At 44.9% G+C, this 20,861-nt stretch overlaps 1 protein-coding gene across 2 annotated transcripts in view; it reads left to right on the top strand.

The window, feature by feature from the left end:
- Positions 1-20,861, top strand: part of LOC149436815 (inactive carboxypeptidase-like protein X2) — a 121,320-nt gene that overhangs the window by 13,288 nt on the left and 87,171 nt on the right. The window contains exon 2 of one of the 2 annotated variants that reach the window (XM_089661415.1): positions 13,710-13,814. The exons of the other annotated variant lie outside the window; for it this stretch is intronic. Within the exon in view, the coding sequence (XP_089517541.1) occupies positions 13,710-13,814 (105 nt within the window). The remainder of the gene's footprint in view (positions 1-13,709; positions 13,815-20,861) is intronic. 2 annotated transcript variants of the gene reach the window in all.

Genomic DNA, 20,861 nt, shown 5'->3' with positions numbered 1-20,861 from the left:
ACACAGAGCACACCGAGATTCAGGAACAATACACAGAGCACACCGAGATTCAGGAACAATACACAGAGCACAGCGAGATTCAGGAACAATACACAGAACACACCGAGATTCAGGAACAATACACAGAGCACACCGAGATTCAAGAACAATACACAGAACACAGCGAGATTCAGGAACAATACACAGAACACAGCGAGATTCAGGAACAATACACAGAACACAGCGAGATTCAGGAACAATACACAGAGCACCGCGAGATTCAGGAACAATACACAGAACACACCGAGATTCAGGAACAATACACAGAGCACACCGAGATTCAGGAACAATACACAGAACACACCGAGATTCAGGAACAATACACAGAGCACACCGAGATTCAAGAACAATACACAGAACACAGCGAGATTCAGGAACAATACACAGAACACAGCGAGATTCAGGAACAATACACAGAACACAGCGAGATTCAGGAACAATACACAGAGCACAGCGAGATTCAAGAACAATACACAGAACACAGCGAGATTCAGGAACAATACACAGAGCACAGCGAGATTCAGGGACAATACACAGAGCACAGCGAGATTCAAGAACAATACACAGAACACAGCGAGATTCAGGAACAATACGCAGAACACACCGAGATTCAGGAACAATACACAGAACACAGCGAGATTCAGGAACAATACACAGAGCACAGCGAGATTCAAGAACAATACACAGAACACAGCGAGATTCAGGAACAATACACAGAGCACAGCGAGATTCAGGAACAATACACAGAGCACACCGAGATTCAGGAACAATACACAGAACACAGCGAGATTCAGGAACAATACACAGAACACAGCGAGATTCAGGAACAATACACAGAACACAGCGAGATTCAGGAACAATACACAGAGCAAACCGAGATTCAGGAACAATACACAGAACACAGCGAGATTCAGGAACAATACACAGAACACAGCGAGATTCAGGAACAATACACAGAACACAGCGAGATTCAGGAACAATACACAGAGCACAGCGAGATTCAGGAACAATACGCAGAACACACCGAGATTCAGGAACAATACACAGAGCACACCGAGATTCAAGAACAATACACAGAACACAGCGAGATTCAGGAACAACACACAGAACACAGCGAGATTCAGGAACAATACACAGAACACAGCGAGATTCAGGAACAATACACAGAGCACAGCGAGATTCAGGAACAATACACAGAACACAGCGAGATTCAGGAACAATACACAGAGCACAGCGAGATTCAGGGACAATACACAGAGCACAGCAAGATTCAGGAACAATACACAGAACACAGCGAGATTCAGGAACAATACACAGAACACAGCGAGATTCAGGAACAATACACAGAACACACTGAGATTCAGGAACAATACGCAGAGCACAGCGAGATTCAGTAACAATACACAGAGCACAGCGAGATTCAGGAACAATACACAGAGCACAGCGAGATTCAGGAACAATACACAGAGCACAGCGAGATTCCAGGAACAATACACAGAGCACACCGAGATTCAGGAACAATACACAGAGCACACCGCGATTCAGGAACAATTCACAGAGCACACCGCGATTCAGGAACAATACACAGAGCACAGCGAGATTCAGGAACAATACACAGAGCACACCGAGATTCAGGAACAATACACAGAGCACAGCGAGATTCAGGAACAATACACAGAGCACAGCGAGATTCAGGAACAATACACAGAACACACCGAGATTCAGGAACAATACACAGAACACACCGAGATTCAGGAACAATACACAGAACACAGCGAGATTCAGGAACAATACACAGAGCACAGCGAGATTCAGGGACAATACACAGAGCACAGCGAGATTCAAGAACAATACACAGAACACAGCGAGATTCAGGAACAATACGCAGAACACACCGAGATTCAGGAACAATACACAGAACACAGCGAGATTCAGGAACAATACACAGAGCACAGCGAGATTCAGGAACAATACACAGAACACAGCGAGATTCAGGAACAATACACAGAACACAGCGAGATTCAGGAACAATACACATAGCACACCGCAATTCAGGAACAATACACAGAGCACACCGAGAATCAGGAACAATACACAGAGCACACCGAGATTCAGGAACAATACACAGAGCACACCGAGATTCAGGAACAATACACAGAGCACACCGCAATTCAGGAACAATACACAGAGCACACCGCAATTCAGGAACAATACACAGAGCACACCGAGATTCAGGAACAATACACAGAGCACACCGAGATTCAGGAACAATACACAGAGCACACCGAGATTCAGGAACAATACACAGAGCACACCGAGATTCAGGAACAATACACAGAGCCACCGAGATTCAGGAACAATACACAGAGCACACCGAGATTCAGGAACAATACACAGAGCACACCGAGATTCAGGAACAATACACAGAGCACACCGAGATTCAGGAACAATACACAGAGCACACCGAGATTCAGGAACAATACACAGAGCACACCGAGATTCAGGAACAATACACAGAGCACACCGAGATTCAGGAACAATACACAGAACACACCGAGATTCAGGAACAATACACAGAGCACAGCGAGATTCAGGAACAATACACAGAGCACACCGAGATTCAAGAACAATACACAGAACACAGCGAGATTCAGGAACAATACACAGAGCACAGCGAGATTCAGGAACAATACACAGAACACAGCGAGATTCAGGAACAATACACAGAGCACAGCGAGATTCCAGGAACAATACACAGAGCACAGCGAGATTCAGGAACAATACACAGACAAATATTTACTAACTGTGGAGTTCAGCTTTATCTTCTGTCTCCCGGCAAATCATTTCTCTTTTAGTTTTGAAGGATTAGAACCCCTGTCAGGTTTGTATTGCTCTGTCCCTATTGGGGAGATTCACCCTTCTGTTTTGTACTGGTGACTACTGAGAGTGATGGGAAATCCAAAGCTTTACAGTTGTCCCCAGAACAAGAGGTAAGCAGAAATTGTCCATTGAGGACACCTGTTCCGGGGCAATGGCGGCCATACACGTAACAATCTGATTGCACAATGTGTTTTTTTCTATTTTACGTAAAGTTTTATTTGATGTTTTTTATTTGTTTATTTTTATAATTATTTGTGTATTATGCAAAGTTCCACCTAAAGTTATTATTATTATTATTTTTTGTTTTGTTTTTTAAGATTTTTTTTATTTTTATTATTTAATCATTTATTTATATTTTAAGAAAAGTTTCACTTTATTAATTTTTTTAAATTATAATTCATTTATTTAGTTACTTCTATTTCATGCAATGTTCCTCTTTACATTATTATTTATGTATTCATTTATTTGCCTTTTTATCTATATTTTATTTAACCAATAGCCGCCCGGCTAATATCCGTTTGACGGCCGGGAAAAGGCTGTAGATTTCCGGGTTTTCGCGCTTGCAGAGCCGCGCAGCTGCGCGATCTGTCACCGGACGTGTGACTCGGACACGGCTGATGACAGATCTGAGTACTGGCCCCCATTGCCGGTACCATGTGACCTGCTGTGACCAATCACAGCAGGTCACATGACAGTTGTATACAATGGATGGCTTCATTCATGCCATCCATTGTATACTAGTGCCTAGCTGTGAATGGTCACAGCAGGTCACATGCACATGTCATGTGATTAGCTGTGGCCAAATCACAGCTAAGCACAAAAAAAAAAAAAAAAACCCTGAATGAATCGATGTCATTCAGGTAAATGCTTGCTTATAGCAAAGTAATTCTTTGCTATAAGCAAATTGTGTAAAAAAAAAAAAAAAATACTGATCCCTTCCCCAAAGTAGTACAATGTTACTATGGTAACATTGTACTACTTTGGACATAGTAAAATTTGAAAAAAAAATCTTAAAAAAAAAGAAAACAAATGTAATAAAAAATAATAAAAAAATTAAAAAAAAATTAAAAAATATATATTTTTTTTTTTTTTTCATACTGACACCAGTCAGTGTCCCTGATCACCACCATGCCAGTTATATGATGACGCTGTACTGCACTGGTGACAGGATGTAAAAAAAAAGTGAAAATAATTTTTTTTCATTTTTTCATTTTCCGAAAAATTATGACAAAAAAGTTCCACTTTGTATTATTTATTTCTTTTTTCTTTTTTTAGTTTTTATTTATTTTTATGAAATAACGTATTTATATCTTATGAAAACTTCCACTTTATTATGATTTGTTTATTTTTATTTTATGTAAAAATCCACTTTAAGTTATTTATTTGTTTATTTATTTTTATCATTCTTTATTTATGTATATTTTATGTAAAGTTCCACTTTCCGTATTTTATTTTATTTATTTATTTTTAATCAGTGTTTATTTATTAAATTATTTATTTAATTTTATTTATTAATTTATTTATAGTTTATGTTAAGTTCCACTTTAAGTTATTTATTTATTTGTTTATTTTTATCATTATTTATTTATGTATATTTTATGTAAAGTTCCACTCTCGTTATTTAATTTTATTTATTTATTTTTAATCATGATTTATTTATTTAATTTTATTTATTTATTTTTATTTTATGTAAAGTTTTTTTATTTTATGTAAAGTTCCACTTTAAGTTATTTATTTGTTTATTTATTTTGTTTATTTTTATCATTATTTATTTATGCATATTTTATGTAAAGTTCCACTTTCGTTATTTTATTTATTTATTTTTAATCATTGTTTATTTATTAAATTATTTATTTAATTTTATTTATTAATTTATTTATAGTTTATGTTAAGTTCCACTTTAAGTTATTTATTTATTTTTATCATTATTTATTTATGTATTTTTTATGTAAAGTTCCACTTTCATTATTTTATTTATTTATTTTTAATCATGATTTATTTATAAAATTAATTATTTATTTAATTTTATTTATTTATATTTTATGTTAAGTTCTACTTTAAGTTATTTATTTATTTATTTTTTTATCATTATTTATTTATGTATATTTTATGTAAAGTTCCGCTTTCCTTATTTTATTTAATTGATTTATTTAATTTTAATTATGATTTATTTATTTATTAAATTATTTATTTAATTTCATTTATTTCTATTTTATGTAAAGTTCCACTTTAAGTTATTATTTATTTTTATCATTGTTTATTTATGTATATTTTATGTAAGGTTCCGCTTTCCATATTTTATTTATTTATTTTTTATGATTTATTTATTCAATTTATTTATTTATTTATAGTTTATGTAACATTCCACTTTTTTTTTACATTTATTTATTTATGTATTTATTTTTAAGCACTAATGTAAAAGTAAAGCTACATTCAGAGAAGTTTTGCTGTGCTTGAACGCCCATTTTGTCCGTTGGCTTTGTTCCGTATGTTGGATCGCAGGGGGTGGCTGATGCGTTTTGCACCCAGCTGTATAATTTGTACTGCCTGCGTCTTTATCTGATCTCATATCACGCATGTGTGCTGCATCCCGTCACGTCTTCTCTGCATCGCATGTGCAGGTGATGTAGTGGACGGGGATCTGTGGGGCGTGGAATGGGGTGAAGGGTCCCACTGATGTGTAATATAATGACATTCACTGCCACATGTGCTGTACACCCTGTATAGGGGCCCCCGGAGATCTGCATGATGTCATCAGACACCCACACCATCACCTGCTACTGCCTACTGGTGCATGTCACCTGCCTGTACATGTGTGTATGTATATATGTGTATGTGTGTGTGTATGTGTACACACGGAGTGTATGTAGCGTGTCCTCTCCTTCTGCCCCAGTTGGTACTTGTTGGCAATGATTGGACATTAATATGACAGCCAGGAGATGCTTTGCGAATACAGGAATTGTAGAAGTTACTGCTATCGAAACATTGGACCATCCAGACACCAGATAGAGAGATACAAAGTAACATTGTTTATAAACATCGATCAGACGGGAGATAGAGAGATACAAAGTAACATTGTTTATAAACATCGATCAGACGGGAGATAGAGAGATACAAAGTAACATTGTTTATAAACATCGATCAGACGGGAGATAGAGAGATACAAAGTAACATTGTTTATAAACATCGATCAGACGGGAGATAGAGAGATACAAAGTAACATTGTTTATAAACATCGATCAGACGAGAGATAGAGAGATACAAAGTAACATTGTTTATAAACATCGATCAGACGAGAGATAGAGAGGTACAAAGTAACATTGTTTATAAACATCGCTCAGACGGGAGATGGAGAGATACAAAGTAACATTGTTTATAAACATCGATCAGACGGGAGATAGAGAGATACAATGTTAATAAACAATGTTACTTTGTATCTCTCTATCTCCCGTCTGATCGATGTTTATAAAGAAAAAATCCCAGCGGTGATTAAATACCACCAAAATAAAGTTTTATCTGTCTAAAAAAAAATGTTAAAACATTCATATGGGTACAGTGTTGCATGACCGCGCAATTGTCATTCAAAGTGATAGCGCTGAAAGATGAAAATTGGCCTGGGGGCAGGAAGGGGGAAAACGTGTCCGGACTGGAAGGGGGGAAAGTGTCCGGACTGGAAGGGGGGAAAGTGTCCGGACTGGAAGGGGGGAAAGTGTCTGGACTGGAAGGGGGGAAAGTGTCCGGACTGGAAGGGGGGGGAAGTGTCCGGACTGGAAGGGGGGAAAGTGTCCGGACTGGAAGGGGGGGGAAGTGTCCGGACTGGAAGGGGGAGGAAAATGTCCGGACTGGAAGGGGGGGAAAGTGTCCGGACTGGAAGGGGGGGAAAGTGTCCGGACTGGAAGGGGGGAAAGTGTCCGGACTGGAAGGGGGGGGAAAGTGTCCGGACTGGAAGGGGGGGAAAGTGTCCGGACTGGAAGAGGGGAAAGTGTCTGGACTGGAAGGGGGGGAAAGTGTCCGGACTGGAAGGGGGGGGAAAGTGTCTGGACTGGAAGGGGGGAAAGTGTCCGGACTGGAAGAGGGGAAAGTGTCTGGACTGGAAGGGGGGGAAAGTGTCCGGACTGGAAGGGGGGGGAAAGTGTCTGGACTGGAAGGGGGGGAAAGTGTCCGGACTGGAAGGGTGGGAAAGTGTCTGGACTGGAAGGGGGGGAAAGTGTCCGGACTGGAAGTGGTTAAAGCAACCAGAAAAGTAAAAAAAAAGAAAAAGTTAGTTTTTTTAAATAAACAGTCTGAGAGATAAAAGGGGTAAATATTTCGGGGCAAAGAGGTCGGGCCGGTCAGCGGACCATCTGGTCTATTTCTGCCATCACTTGCTGTGTTTCTATAAGGATTCCTCAGAGCCAGGGGATGGATGGGGCAGCCAGACAACTGGCATTTCCAGCAGGGACAGCCTTAGTGTTTGTGAATGGTAAGGATGAGGCCACACAGAAGGGAGTGCGATGTATCGGGTTACTCCGGCTTGCACTCTGTTTATATACGGCCGGCGCACGCTCGTTAAACGCCAATTTTCTTACATTTGGAGGCGGACTTGGAACCGATCCATGCCTTGTGAGCGGAGATCCGGGCTGCGGAATGCACTGGAACACCCACATGGAGCAGGCTCTGTATATTGTGTACAAATCTATCGATATTAAAGGGTGACCCCGGCTGCCGGTCACTATGGCTCCATTCATATCTGAGCGCAGCATTTTTGGGCATTTTTTTTGCCGTGTTTGCAAACGCTTGGGCGCAATTTGTTCAGGCGTTTTCAGGCTTTTTGAGTTCTGATGTTTTTGTATTAGCCAATAGAGAACATTTTCATTTGCAACGTCAATTGTCGCCATGCCAAAAAACCGCTTTTGGTTGCAAGACAAAATGCATGAATACGCGTGATTTGCGTATTTCTATGGGAATAAAAAAAAACACGCCAAACGCGCATGAATCTGCCTGAACGGAGCTCCAAAATGCTTTTGAGCTTCAGGTGACTTGGAGTGGAGATGTGTCTACATAGAGGAAGTTTGATTTTTTTTTTCTTTTGGAGCTTCACGCTGCAAAACGCTCAGCTGTGAATGGGACCTTATCCAATAGAGGCACTGCAGGCAGCGAGTAAACCATTTAACCCCCTCCCATCCGGCCCATGTATGTAAACGGTCGGATGGTGGCAATGCAGGGGCGGGTTGCCGTTCATAAACGGCGCCCGCCATTTTGGATTGTGCGCACTCCCTGGGAGTTTGCAGCATCGCGATCTGGTGCCACTAGACACAGCAGAACACCGATCGCTGTACGGGACCTCTGTGTGAGGTCCCGATCATGTGATCACTGATTGGCCAATCAGTGATCACATGAATAGGTGTAAGCAAGATGTCACTTCTGACATCATTGCTTACTACATGTAAAATCTGTGAATGATCACCGAGGTCACATGGTACAAGGCCATTCATAACAGCCTTGTACCATGTGACAAGCTGTGACCAATCACAGCTCTCACAGTATTTCTTAATGGCTGCAAGAATGCAGCCAGAGAGAAGGACAGATGATTGCTTTACAGCCTTTATGGGTGTAAAAGCAAACAGTGTAAAAGAAAAAAAAAAAAAAATCTTCATCACCTCCCACAAGTAGTCCAGTGTCACTATGGTGACCCTGTACTGCTAGGGTGACAGTATGTAAAAAAAATAAATAAATAATAATATGAAAAAAAATAGAAATGTAAAAATTTTTTTTTAAAATTATAGTTTTTGGTTATAAACTAATTTGGGTTATTTATTTTTAGTAAAAAGATAGATGAATACATTTTGGCCAAGATTTATGAAGAAAGATTATTTATTTGCAAAATTTTATAAGAAAAACACTTTTTTTCAAAATTGTTGGACTTTTTCATTTATATAGCAAAAAAAAATAAAAAAAAAAAAAATCCCAGAGGTGAATAAATACCACCAAAATAAAGTTTTAGTTGTCTAAAAAAAATGCTAAAAAATCCATATGGGTACAGTGTTGCATGACCGCGCAATTGTCATTCAAAGTGTGATAGCGCTGAAAGCTGAAAATTGGCCTGGACAGTAAGGGGGTGAAAGTGTCCGGACTGGAAGGGGGTGAAAGTGTCCGGACTGGAAGGGGGGGGAAAGTGTCTGGACTGGAAGGGGGGGAAAGTGTCCGGACTGGAAGGGGGTGAAAGTGTCCGGACTGGAAGGGGGGGAAAGTGTCCGGACTGGAAGGGGGGGAAAGTGTCCGGACTGGAAGGGGGGGGAAAGTGTCTGGACTGGAAGGGGGGAAAGTGTCCGGATGAAGGGGTGGAAAGTGTCCGGACTGGAAGGGGGGGAAAGTGTCCGGACTGGAAGGGGGGAAAGTGTCCGGACTGGAAGGGGGGAAAGTGTCCAGACTGGAAGGGGGGGGAAGTGTCCGGACTGGAAGGGGGTGAAAGTGTCCAGACTGGAAGGGGGTGAAAGTGTCCGGACTGGAAGGGGGGAAAGTGTCCGGACTGGAAGGGGGTGAAAGTGTCCGGACTGGAAGGGGGTGAAAGTGTCCGGACTGGAAGGGGGGAAAGTGTCCGGACTGGAAGGGGGGAAAGTGTCCAGACTGGAAGGGGGGGGGAAGTGTCCAGACTGGAAGGGGGTGAAAGTGTCCAGACTGGAAGGGGGTGAAAGTGTCCGGACTGGAAGGGGGGAAAGTGTCCGGACTGGAAGGGGGGAAAGTGTCCGGACTGGAATGGGGGTGAAAGTGTCCGGACTGGAAGGGGGGGAAAGTGTCCAGACTGGAAGGGGGGGGGAAGTGTCCAGACTGGAAGGGGGGGGAAGTGTCCGGACTGGAAGGGGGTGAAAGTGTCTGGACTGGAAGGGGGGGAAAGTGTCCGGACTGGAAGGGGGGAAAGTGTACGGACTGGAAGGGGGGGAAAGTGTCCGGACTGGAATGGGGTGAAAGTGTCCGGACTGGAAGGGGGGGAAAGTGTCCAGACTGGAAGGGGGGGGGGAGTGTCCAGACTGGAAGGGGGGTGAAAGTGTCAGGACTTGAAGTGGTTAAAGAGAACCTGTCCTGAACTTTTAAAAAAAAATTGTAGAGAAGGACACAGAAAAATCCCGAAAATGTTGGAATGCTTACTTTCAGTGATTTCCTTTCCATCGATGTTTTGCTCCCTTGCAATGTACTTGCTAGTAAATGTGACTACTCAGTTGCCGAGCGCAGAATCCTTCCTCCCTGCACAGCATAGCCCTCTCCTCTTCTGGGAGTGTCCAATTTCTATCTATGCTGGCCCAGCTCCTCTGTCGCTTCCATCACCTCCCTACATAACATTTTAGGCAGTAGGGTACAGGAAATTAGAGTCGGCTGAATGAGTCTGCTCAGGGGCATCCCTAGGGTTGGTGTCACCCGGTGCGATAACACTTGGTGACACCCCCTCCGACGATCCCCGCAGAATGGATCAATTCTGCAGATTGAGCATAATGGATTGGACTCCGATCCATAATGCTCAATCCACAGATCCCATCCATCCTGCAGGGATCGTCGGCTTTCTTTACAATTTACCTTTTTTTGGAGTGGGTCTGGTGTCACCCCCGTGCGGTTGGTGTCACCCGGTGCAGAGCGCACCCCCCGCACCTGCCTCAGGACGCCACCAAGTCTGCTGGACTGCCGAGATGCAGCAGTCTCAGGGCTTCTGGATGTCTGGAAGGGAGGAGTTTACGGGTAATAAAATATACAAAATATGTTGGATACACATAGAATCTCATAGGAAGATTGTTGTTGAAATGAATGGTCTGGTGACAGGGTCTCTTCACCGCCCAGCTCCACCCACAACTTCATTCTCTAAGTCTTCCCTACTATATCTAGAACTGATGTTTTATTACTGCCTGTGACCCCGCCGACATGATTCCCCCTACTTCCTCCTCCTGTGACACCAGCACCACAAATGAAGGCAATGGGCCGTAACACTGGCAGCAATAAAAACCGGACAGAAGACATATTGTCTCCCCAATTCTCTATAACAAATTGTTAATGTCTAAGCCTCCAATCACATTGAAGCGTGTCCCATCACTTCCTATGACACCACATATCTGTGCTGTAGTGACAATAAAGCCGATGTCCATATAGTACTGCTACAGGACTTGACGTAAGAAATTCACCTTGATTTGAAATTTCTATCATTTCCCATGAGATCCGCTGCAGCCAGAGTAAGCAGGGCTTTCACAGTGCTCATGGGCAGTCGGCTCCTTGCAGTGGCTTCTGGTGGTGTGTAACGCTCCCGCCTCAGCGATCTACCTCTGTGCATAGGCTGCAGAAATCAATTCCGGAATGAGCTGGAGCTGCTCAGAAAAGTGCCCCTTTCTGGTCGGCGTGATTTCAAGCTCAGAAATGGGGAGTCTCGATGTGAGATGTTTTGCCGTTTGTTTACATTGCAATGGCAGTGAATGTGTGGTGGTGGTACATACAGGTGAAACTCGAAAAATGAGAATATGGTGTAAAAGTTCATTTATTTCAGTGCAGCAACTTAAAAGGTGACACTAATATATGAGACTCATTCCATGCAAAGCAAGATAGTTCAAGCCGTGATTTGTCATCATTGTGATGATTATGGCTTACAGCTCATGAAAACCCCAAATCCACAATCTCAGAAAATGAGAATATTCCATGCAATCAATAAAACACGGATTGTACATAGAACAATATTGGACCTCTGAAAAGTAGAAGCTGCATATGTACTCAGTACTTGGTTGGGGCCCCTTTTGCAGCAATTACTGCCTCAATGCGGCGTGGCATGGAAGCTATCAGCCTGTGGCCCTGCTGAGGTGTTATGGAAGACCAGGATGCTTCAATAGCGGCCTTCAGCTCTTCTGCATTGTTCGGTCTCATGTCTCTCATCTTTCTCTTGGCAATGCCCCATAGATTCTCTATGGGGTTCAGGTCAGGCGAGTTTGCTGGCCAATCAAGCACAGTAATCCCACGGTCATTGAACCAGGTTTTGGTGCTTTTGGCAATGTGGGCGGAGCCAAGTCCTGCTGGAAAATGAAGTCAGCATCCCCATAAAGCTCGTCTGTGGAAGGAAGCATGAAGTGCTCCAAAATCTCCTGGTAGACGGCTGCGGTGACCCTGGACTTAATGAAGCACAGTGGGCCAACACCAGCAGATGACATGGCTCCCCAAATCAACACAGACTGTGGAAACTTCACACTGGACTTCAAGCATCTTGCAGTGTGTGCCTCTCCATTCTTCCTCCATACTCGGGGTTCTTGTGCCTCTCCATTCTTCCTCCATACTCGGGGTCCTTGTGCCTCTCCATTCTTCCTCCATACTCGGGGTCCTTGGGCCTCTCCATTCTTCCTCCATACTCAGGGTCCTTGGGCCTCTCCATTCTTCCTCCATACTCGGGGTCCTTGTGCCTCTCCATTCTTCCTCCATACTCGGGGTCCTTGGGCCTCTCCATTCTTCCTCCATACTCAGGGTCCTTGGGCCTCTCCATTCTTCCTCCATACTCAGGGTCCTTGGGCCTCTCCATTCTTCCTCCATACTCGGGGTCCTTGTGCCTCTCCATTCTTCCTCCATACTCAGGGTCCTTGGGCCTCTCCATTCTTCCTCCATACTCGGGGTCCTTGGGCCTCTCCATTCTTCCTCCATACTCGGGGTCCTTGTGCCTCTCCATTCTTCCTCCATACTCGGGGTCCTCGTGCCTCTCCATTCTTCCTCCATACTCGGGGTCCTTGTGCCTCTCCATTCTTCCTCCATACTCGGGGTCCTCGGGCCTCTCCATTCTTCCTCATTACTCGGGGTCCTTGGGCCTCTCCATTCTTCCTCCATACTCGGGGTCCTTGGGCCTCTCCATTCTTCCTCCATACTCGGGGTCCTCGTGCCTCTCCATTCTTCCTCCATACTCCGGGTCCTTGGGCCTCTCCATTCTTCCTCCATTCTCGGGGTCCTTGGTTTCCAAATGAGATGCAACAGTTGCTCTCATCAGAAAAGAGGACTTTAGACCACTGAGCAGCAGACCAGGTCTGTTTTTCTTTAGCCCAGATAAGACGCTTCTGACGTTGTTTGTTGTTCAGGAGCGGCTTGACAAGAGGAATACGACATTTGAAGCCCATGTCCAGGATCCGTCTGTGTGTGGTGGCTCTTGATGCACTGACTCCAGCCTCAGTCCACTCCTTGTGAAAGTCCCCAACACTTTTGAATGGCCTTTTCCTGACAATCCTCTCCAGGCTGCGGTCATCCCTGCTGCTTGTGCACCTTTTTCTTCCACACTTTTCCCTTCCACATAACTTTCTATTAATGTGCTTTGATACAGCACTTTGGGAACATCCAACTTCTTCTGCAATGACCTTTTGAGGCTTTCCCTCCTTATGGAGGGTGTCAGTGATGGTGTCAGGTCAGCAGTCTTTCCCATGATTGTGATTCCTACTGAACCAGACTCAGAGACCATTTAAAGGCTCAGGAACCCTTTGCAGGTGTTATGGCTGAATGAGCTGATTAGAGTGGGACACTTTGAGCCGAGATTATTCCACCTTTTCACAATATTCTCATTTTCTGAGATTGTGGATTTGGGGTTTTCATGAGCTGTAAGCCATAATCATCACAATGATGACAAATCACGGCTTGAACTATCTTGCTTTGCATGTAATGAGTCTCATATATTAGTTTCACCTTTTAAGTTGCTGCACTGAAATAAATGAATGAATGCACCAGATTCTAATTTTTTGAGTTTCACCTGTATGTTGTGTGTATTATCTGGATGTCTATCAGCACAGAATGACCCTTTATACTTTTCTGCATTTTTCTAGCAAAGGTGGCGAAAAAAAAAGTTAAGATAGTCAAAACGGTGAAAGTCTTGAAGAAGTCCAAAGAAGAAACTAAACCTAAAAATTCAGGAGGACCCCAAGAAGAACGTATGTACTGCATGATCAATGACTACTACGGGGCACTGCACACACCTCCTGCTGGCTTCCTGCCTGTTCACACAGCTTGTTGTATGCCATGTACAGGGCACAGTGTGCATCTCTCCTGCCTGACTCTCTGCCTGTCCGTACCAATCTTTAGCATCCATCTACATGGCACAGTGCGCCTCCTATCCTGCCTGACTCTCTGCCTGTCCATACCGATCTTTATCAGCCATCTACATGGCACAGTGCGCCTCCTATCCTGCCTGACTCTCTGCCTGTCCATACCGATCTTTATCAGCCATCTACAGGGCACAGTGCGCCTCCTATCCTGCCTGACTCACTGCCTGTCCATACCGATCTTTATCATCCATCTACAGGGCACAGTGCGCACCTCCTATCCTGCCTGACTCTCTGCCTGACCATACCGATCTTTATCAGCCATCTACAGGGCAAAGTGCATCTCCTATCCTGCCTGACTCTCTGCCTGTCCATACCGATCTTTATCAGCCATCTACAGGGCAAAGTGCATCTCCTATCCTGCCTGACTCTCTGCCTGTCCATACCGATCTTTATCATCCATCTACAGGGCACAGTGCGCACCTCCTATCCTGCCTGACTCTCTGCCTGTCCATACCGATCTTTACCAGCCATCTACAGGGCACAGTGCATCTCCTATCCTGCCTGACTCTCTGCCTGTCCATACCGATCTTTATCAGCCATCTACAGGGCACAGTGCGCACCTCCTATCCTGCCTGACTCTCTGCCTGTCCATACCGATCTTTATCAGCCATCTACAGGGCACAGTGCGCACCTCCTATCCTGCCTGACTCTCTGCCTGTCCATACCGATCTTTATCATCCATCTACAGGGCGCAATGCATCTCCTATCCTGCCTGACTCTCTGCCTGTCCATACCGATCTTTATCATCCATCTACAGGGCACAGTGCGCCTCTTATATTTAACTAGTTTCTTATTCTGGATTGTTCAATCAACTCTTTACTGCTTTCTACTATAAATATAAAAACAATGCATCTAGATCAGGGGTCTCCAAACTTTATATACAAAGGGCCAGTTTACTGTTCTTCAGACTGTAGGGGGGCCAGACTGTGGACATCGGGAAAAGAAAATGTCCCAGTATCAGGGGGAGCAAAAAATGCTCCATTTTTGGTGCTAATGAAAGGAACTGTGCCCCATCATTGGTGTCACTGGGGAATTGTGCCCCATCATTGGTGTCATTTGGGAGGAATTGTGCCCCATCATTGGTATCAGTGGGAGGAATAGTGCCCCATCATTGGTGTCAGTGGGAGGAATAGTGCCCCATCATTGGTATCAGTGGGAGGAATAGTGCCCCATCATTGGTGTCAGTGGGAGGAATAGTGCCCCATCATTGGTGTCATTGGGAGGAATTGTGCCCCATCATTGGTATCAATGGGCGGAACTGTGCCCCATCGTTGGTCTCATTGGGAGTTATTGTGCCCCATCTTTGGTATCATTGGGCGGAACTGGGCCCTATTGTTGGTCTCATTGGGAGGAATTGCGCCCCATCTTTGGCATCATTGGGTGGAATTGCGCCCCTTAATTGGTGTCAGTTGGGGGAGAATTTTGTCCCATTGTTGGTGTCAGTGGATGAAATAGTGCTCCAAGGACCAGATAAAAGCAAGCAAAGAGTCACATCTGGCCCCCAGGCCACAGTTTGGAGACCACTGCTGTAGATCAGTGTAACTTCGGTAATACCATTGGAACCATACCTAGACTTCAAACTATGGAGACAGCCTGTGATGCTGATTCGGGCCTTGGACCCTGCATGGGCTCTTGTCTTGGTGCTGAGGGCAACAATTTTAGTGCTGTACAGGTCCAGGTATGTGGTCAGCTCCTATGGTTCCCAGACCCTGAAGACCCCTCTGGGGGTATGTCCACCATGCTGGGCGAAGTCTGGACCCATTTAGGAACCAGAGAGATGGAAAGGTAAGACAAGCAACCTGGATATCAGACTGATTCTGTACATTTACAGCAAGTATGGTACTATTGTGCAATACTTCATAATTCCCTAACTGTACAAAAACATTTTTTATAGATATGTACTGCAACCCCTTGCCCTCCTGAGGAAAGCAGAATTTTAGAAAGGTTCAGCCTGGTGGTGGTGGTGTCATGGTGTGGTGGATCCATCCTGCCTTGCATCAATGGTTCAGGCTGGTGACGGTGGTGTCATGGTGTGGGGGATCCATCCTGCCTTGTATCAAAGGTTCAGGCTGGTGGTGGTGTCATGGTGTGGGGGATCCATCCTGCCTTGTATCAACGGTTCAGGCTGGTGGCAGTGGTGTCATGCTGTGGTGGATCCATCCTGCCTTGTATCAATGGTTCAGGCTGGTGGTGTCATGGTGTGGGGGATCCATCTTGCCTTGTATCAATGGTTCAGGCTGGTGGTGGTGGTGTCATGGTGTGGGGGATCCATCCTGCCTTGTATCAACGGTTCAGGCTGGTGGTAGTGGTGGTGTCATGGTGTGGGGGATCCATCCTGCTTTGTATCAACAGTTCAGGCTGGTGGTGGTGGTGTCATGGTGTGGGGGATCCATCCTGCCTTGTATCAAGGGTTCAGGCTGGTGGTGGTGGTGTCATGGTGTGGGGGATCCATCCTGCCTTGTATCAATGGTTCAGGCTGGTGGTGTCATGATGTGGAGGATCCATCCTGCCTTGTATCAATGGTTCAGGCTGGTGGTGTCATGGTGTGGGGGATCCACCCTGCCTTGTATCAATGGTTCAGGCTGGTGGTGGTGTCATGGTGTGGGGGATCCATCCTGCCTTGTATCAATGGTTCAGGCTGGTGATGGTGGTGGTGTCACGTTGTGGGGGATCCATCCTGCCTTGTATCCATGGTTCAGGCTGGTGATGGTGTCACGTTGTGGGGGATCCATCCTGCCTTGTATCCATGGTTCAGGCTGGTGATGGTGGTGGTGTCACGTTGTGGGGGATCCATCCTGCCTTGTATCAATGGTTCAGGCTGGTGGTGGTGGTGTCACGTTGTGGGGGATCCATCCTGCCTTGTGTCAATGGTTCAGGCTGGTGGTGGTGGTGTCATGGTGTGGGGGGATCCATCCTGCCTTGCATCAATGGTTCAGGCTGGTGGTGTCATGGTGTGGGGGATCCATCCTGCCTTGTATCAATGGTTCAGGCTGGTGATGGTGGTGTCATGGTGTGGGGGAGATTTTCTCGGCACTAGCAAGGTGGACCTAATAAACTGACTGGTGAGTGTGTATAATTTTAGTTCTTTTTGCAAATGTATTTTTTAATTTGATAGGAAATATATTCAGAACCACAATACATTCTCTGACTGCTACAGCTCATTACATTCACCAATGTAGAGTCCCGGAGTCCCGTGCCTCTGCTCAGTGTCCAGCTGTTTCTTGTCTTCTAGAAGAGAATTACACGGAACCCCCTCATGTGCTCTGGAGACCCTCACAGAGCTCATTAGACATGAGAGATCATTGTATCTAGCAGAGGATGGAGCCAAGTATCTCAGCAGAGAGCCCTCCTCCTCCTCTTCCTCTCTGGGGCTCTGACTTGTAGAAGATCTGAGATTTGCTACGTACAGTACAATATCACGTCTCCAAGACTCAACTCGGGAAGTAAACCAAAAAAAGTCGTGAGGCCATAAAAAAAACCACACAGCTTGATGCACAACATTCCATCTCCAGGCCCTTTCAGTTCATTGCCCCTCGGCTCCAACCACTGGCCCCCACTGATGCATTCTATTCTAGACTAGAGTGCTACCTTTGTCTTTGACGGGACGGGGAAAACTAGAACCCCCGTTGGGTTTTTATTGTTATGTGTCTTCCTACTGAAGTAGATCACCTTCCGTCCTTATGGTCACTGGAGTTTGTTCCAAGCAGGGGCATACAGCATACTAACACTCATTTTGACCAGTTGTGGACACTAAGGCCGGCCATACATGGGTCGATTTCCGAACAATTTTCGTACGCAAATCGGACCTAAGAATAATCGGACAATTTTTGCTCTGTTAGCGGGGCAATAGCACAGGCCGATTTTCATGGTGCCTGATAAAGGCATGCTGGAAAATGTTGTGAAGTACGACTGATTTTCGAGATCATTGGTGGCACCATCGGATTACAGAACGAACAACATTTTCGATCGAAAAATCGTTCGGAATTTGACCTGTGTATGGCCTGCATTTGAGTGCTATACATGCCTCAAAAATCTTCAAAAAGGAACGCAGGGTGCAGGAACACATGTCCTGCTCCTCCTCATGCTTGTCAGCCATTCCCAGCTCTGGAGTGACTGCACTTGCAAAGTACACAGTCTATTGGCTGTTAGTAAATCAACTTCAATGTTTATAATTATTTTTTAACCACTTCCCCTCCACTCTACCAGATAAATATTGCTACAGGGTGGCAGGGCTGTGCAAAATCACGCGTATATACGTGATTTGCATTTCCAGGTAGGGGGCGTGCACTGCCCTACCCACACCGCCATTGGCGGCTAAGGATGTCAACCACCTTGTCCCTGCAGGAGATTCTCTGCCAGGACCTGCCGATCGCCGAGGAGCACTGACAGGGGAGAGACCTGTGTGTAACTAACACAGGTCTCTCCCCTGCCAGCAAGGACATGCTGCTTTGTATCTCTGCGCAGCATATCTCCCTAGTAAACCAAACACAGCACACAGTTAACCCTTTGATCGCCCCAGATGTTAACCCCTTCCTGCCCAGTGCTATTAGTACAGTGTCAGTGCTTTTTATTAGCACCGATCACTGTATTGGTGTCACTGGGGATGTCAGTGTCACTGGGGATGCGCGCCCCCTACCCGGAAATGCAAAGTCACGTATATATACGTGATTTTGTGCACAGGTGCTGCCCTGTAGCAGTATATCCGCTTTACGCCGGTCCTTAAAAAGTTAAGTACTGTAGTTTGTGGCCATTCCTCAGGAGTATACACCTTTAAAGCGTGACATGTTTGGTATCTATTTACTCGGTGCAATATCATCTTTTATATTTTACCAAACAATTGGGTATTATTGTGTTTTTATGCACTAAAATTCATTGACGTGTATTTTTCCCTCAAAAAAATATTGTGTGACGTAAAAAAATTGCAATGCCCACCATTTTATTCTCTAAGGCTTCTGCTTAAAAATATATAGGAAGCAGGGGCAGACTGACAACTCATGGGGCCCCCGGGCAATATGGGATCATGGGGCCCCTGTGTCCTCGCCCAAACTCAAAAAAGCCTATGAAAAAGGTATCAGGGACACCTCATGGGGCCCCCTACTGACCTTGGGCCCTCGGGCAGTGCCAGAGTTTCCAAATGGTCAATCCGCCCCTGATAGGAAGTCATTTTCTAGCAGAACAATGCTGATTCTTACATGTAGGAGAGAAACATCAGAATTTGGCCTGGTGGGGGGGTAAGTAGTGAAAAAGCTCAAAATTGGGAAAAAAGCAGCATTTAATTAGTCCGTAGGGGGCGCTCAGGGGTGAGAGCTGAACTGGTTCATAGAGCAGGGGAGGGTTGGTCGGTCTGATTTTTTTTGTCTGCTCTTCTGTTGGAAAGATTAGCTCTGACTTCATGTCCCGGAGAGGGAATACTTCTACAAGGGGGGGGGGGGGGGGGGTTAGGTTACAATCCAAGCCGTGCAGAGACTTGAACTGTTCCTTGCTCTACGTGCAACTAAAGGAGAATGTTTTAGCCGGAGTTACACTTTAACCCGCCATTAACATTCTAATACTATTCTATTCTATTTTATTCTTTTCTTTTCTATTTTATCCAATTCTATTCTTTCTAATCTTTTCCTTTATTTTATTTTTTATGTTATGCTATTTTTGTTTTCGAATTTGAATTACAGATGATATGTTGTTTCTTTTTTTTGGATCCGTTTGAATTTGTTACTATTGTAGTTTGGAAATTTGGATACATCCAAATCTCCATATAATGAATAATTTGTCGGAATTTCAATTTGGAATGAAACAAACTGCACATGTCTATTCATCCGTTGTGCCAGCCCACTGGCCACAATGTTTGCAGGTGCTGATCGGGTCAGATACTGGCTCAGACAGTGACGCTGAGGTGTTGGACAACACAGTCTTTGCTGACTTCTCCTCCTGAAAATACCGGTTCCCTGGCTGTCATACCCGGCCATTGGCTTCAATACTGTCATAGAACAAGTTTACAGATTAAGAACTGCACTCATCCTACACTTGCCGCATGCTTGTTCCAGGTGTCTCTGAGTCGTGACGCCTGTGACCCGAGGTAGCCAGAAAATGAGTATTTTCCAGTTTTTATGGGAGCAGATGGCACAAGAAGGCAGTCTCCGATCCAGGATCTCTTGTTCTTATTTGATGTTCAGAGGAAAAATCTGCAAATTTCCTCTCCTGTGCCGGGAAATCATCACCCGGATTTGTAATTCTAAGCAGGACGGTTTGGTTGGGGGGAGGGGGGAGGGAAAGATTTGAGATAATAAAGTGATTCAGCAGCTTTGGGGTCACATATTGTTCACACATGTTCCATCCTCTATATACCGGACCTGAGACTGCTGGAGGGGTGAGTCACCAAAGAGGAGGCCGGTCATCTTCACCCAAAACAGAGAGAAACCGGGAATCAGGACCACGTCTCCATATATATATATATACTGTACAGAGAACACTGAGCCAGTCACATCAGGCTCTGTACCAGAGGAGCTGACACTCTAATGTCCCCTCCCCCACAGTCACATCAGTCTCTGTACCAGAGGAGCTTACACTCTAGTGTCCCCTCCCCCACAGTCACATCAGTCTCTGTACCAGAGGAGCTGACACTCTAATGTCCCCTCCCCCACAGTCACATCAGTCTCTGTACCAGAGGAGCTTACACTCTAGTGTCCCCTCCCCCACAGTCACATCAGTCTCTGTACCAGAGGAGCTGACACTCTAATGTCCCCTCCCCCACAGTCACATCAGTCTCTGTACCAGAGGAGCTTACACTCTAATGTCCCCTCCCCCACAGTCACATCAGTCTCTGTATAGAGGAGCTTACACTCTAACATCCCATCCCCCACAGTCCCCCACATCCCC

This window comes from Staurois parvus, unplaced genomic scaffold (genome assembly GCF_062004578.1).
Source record: "Staurois parvus isolate SC_StPar_1 unplaced genomic scaffold, SC_StPar_1.0 ptg001335l, whole genome shotgun sequence".
Lineage (NCBI taxonomy): Eukaryota > Metazoa > Chordata > Amphibia > Anura > Ranidae > Staurois > Staurois parvus.
Note: the sequence above shows the minus strand (reverse complement) of the source record. Positions and strands in the feature narration are given on the sequence as shown.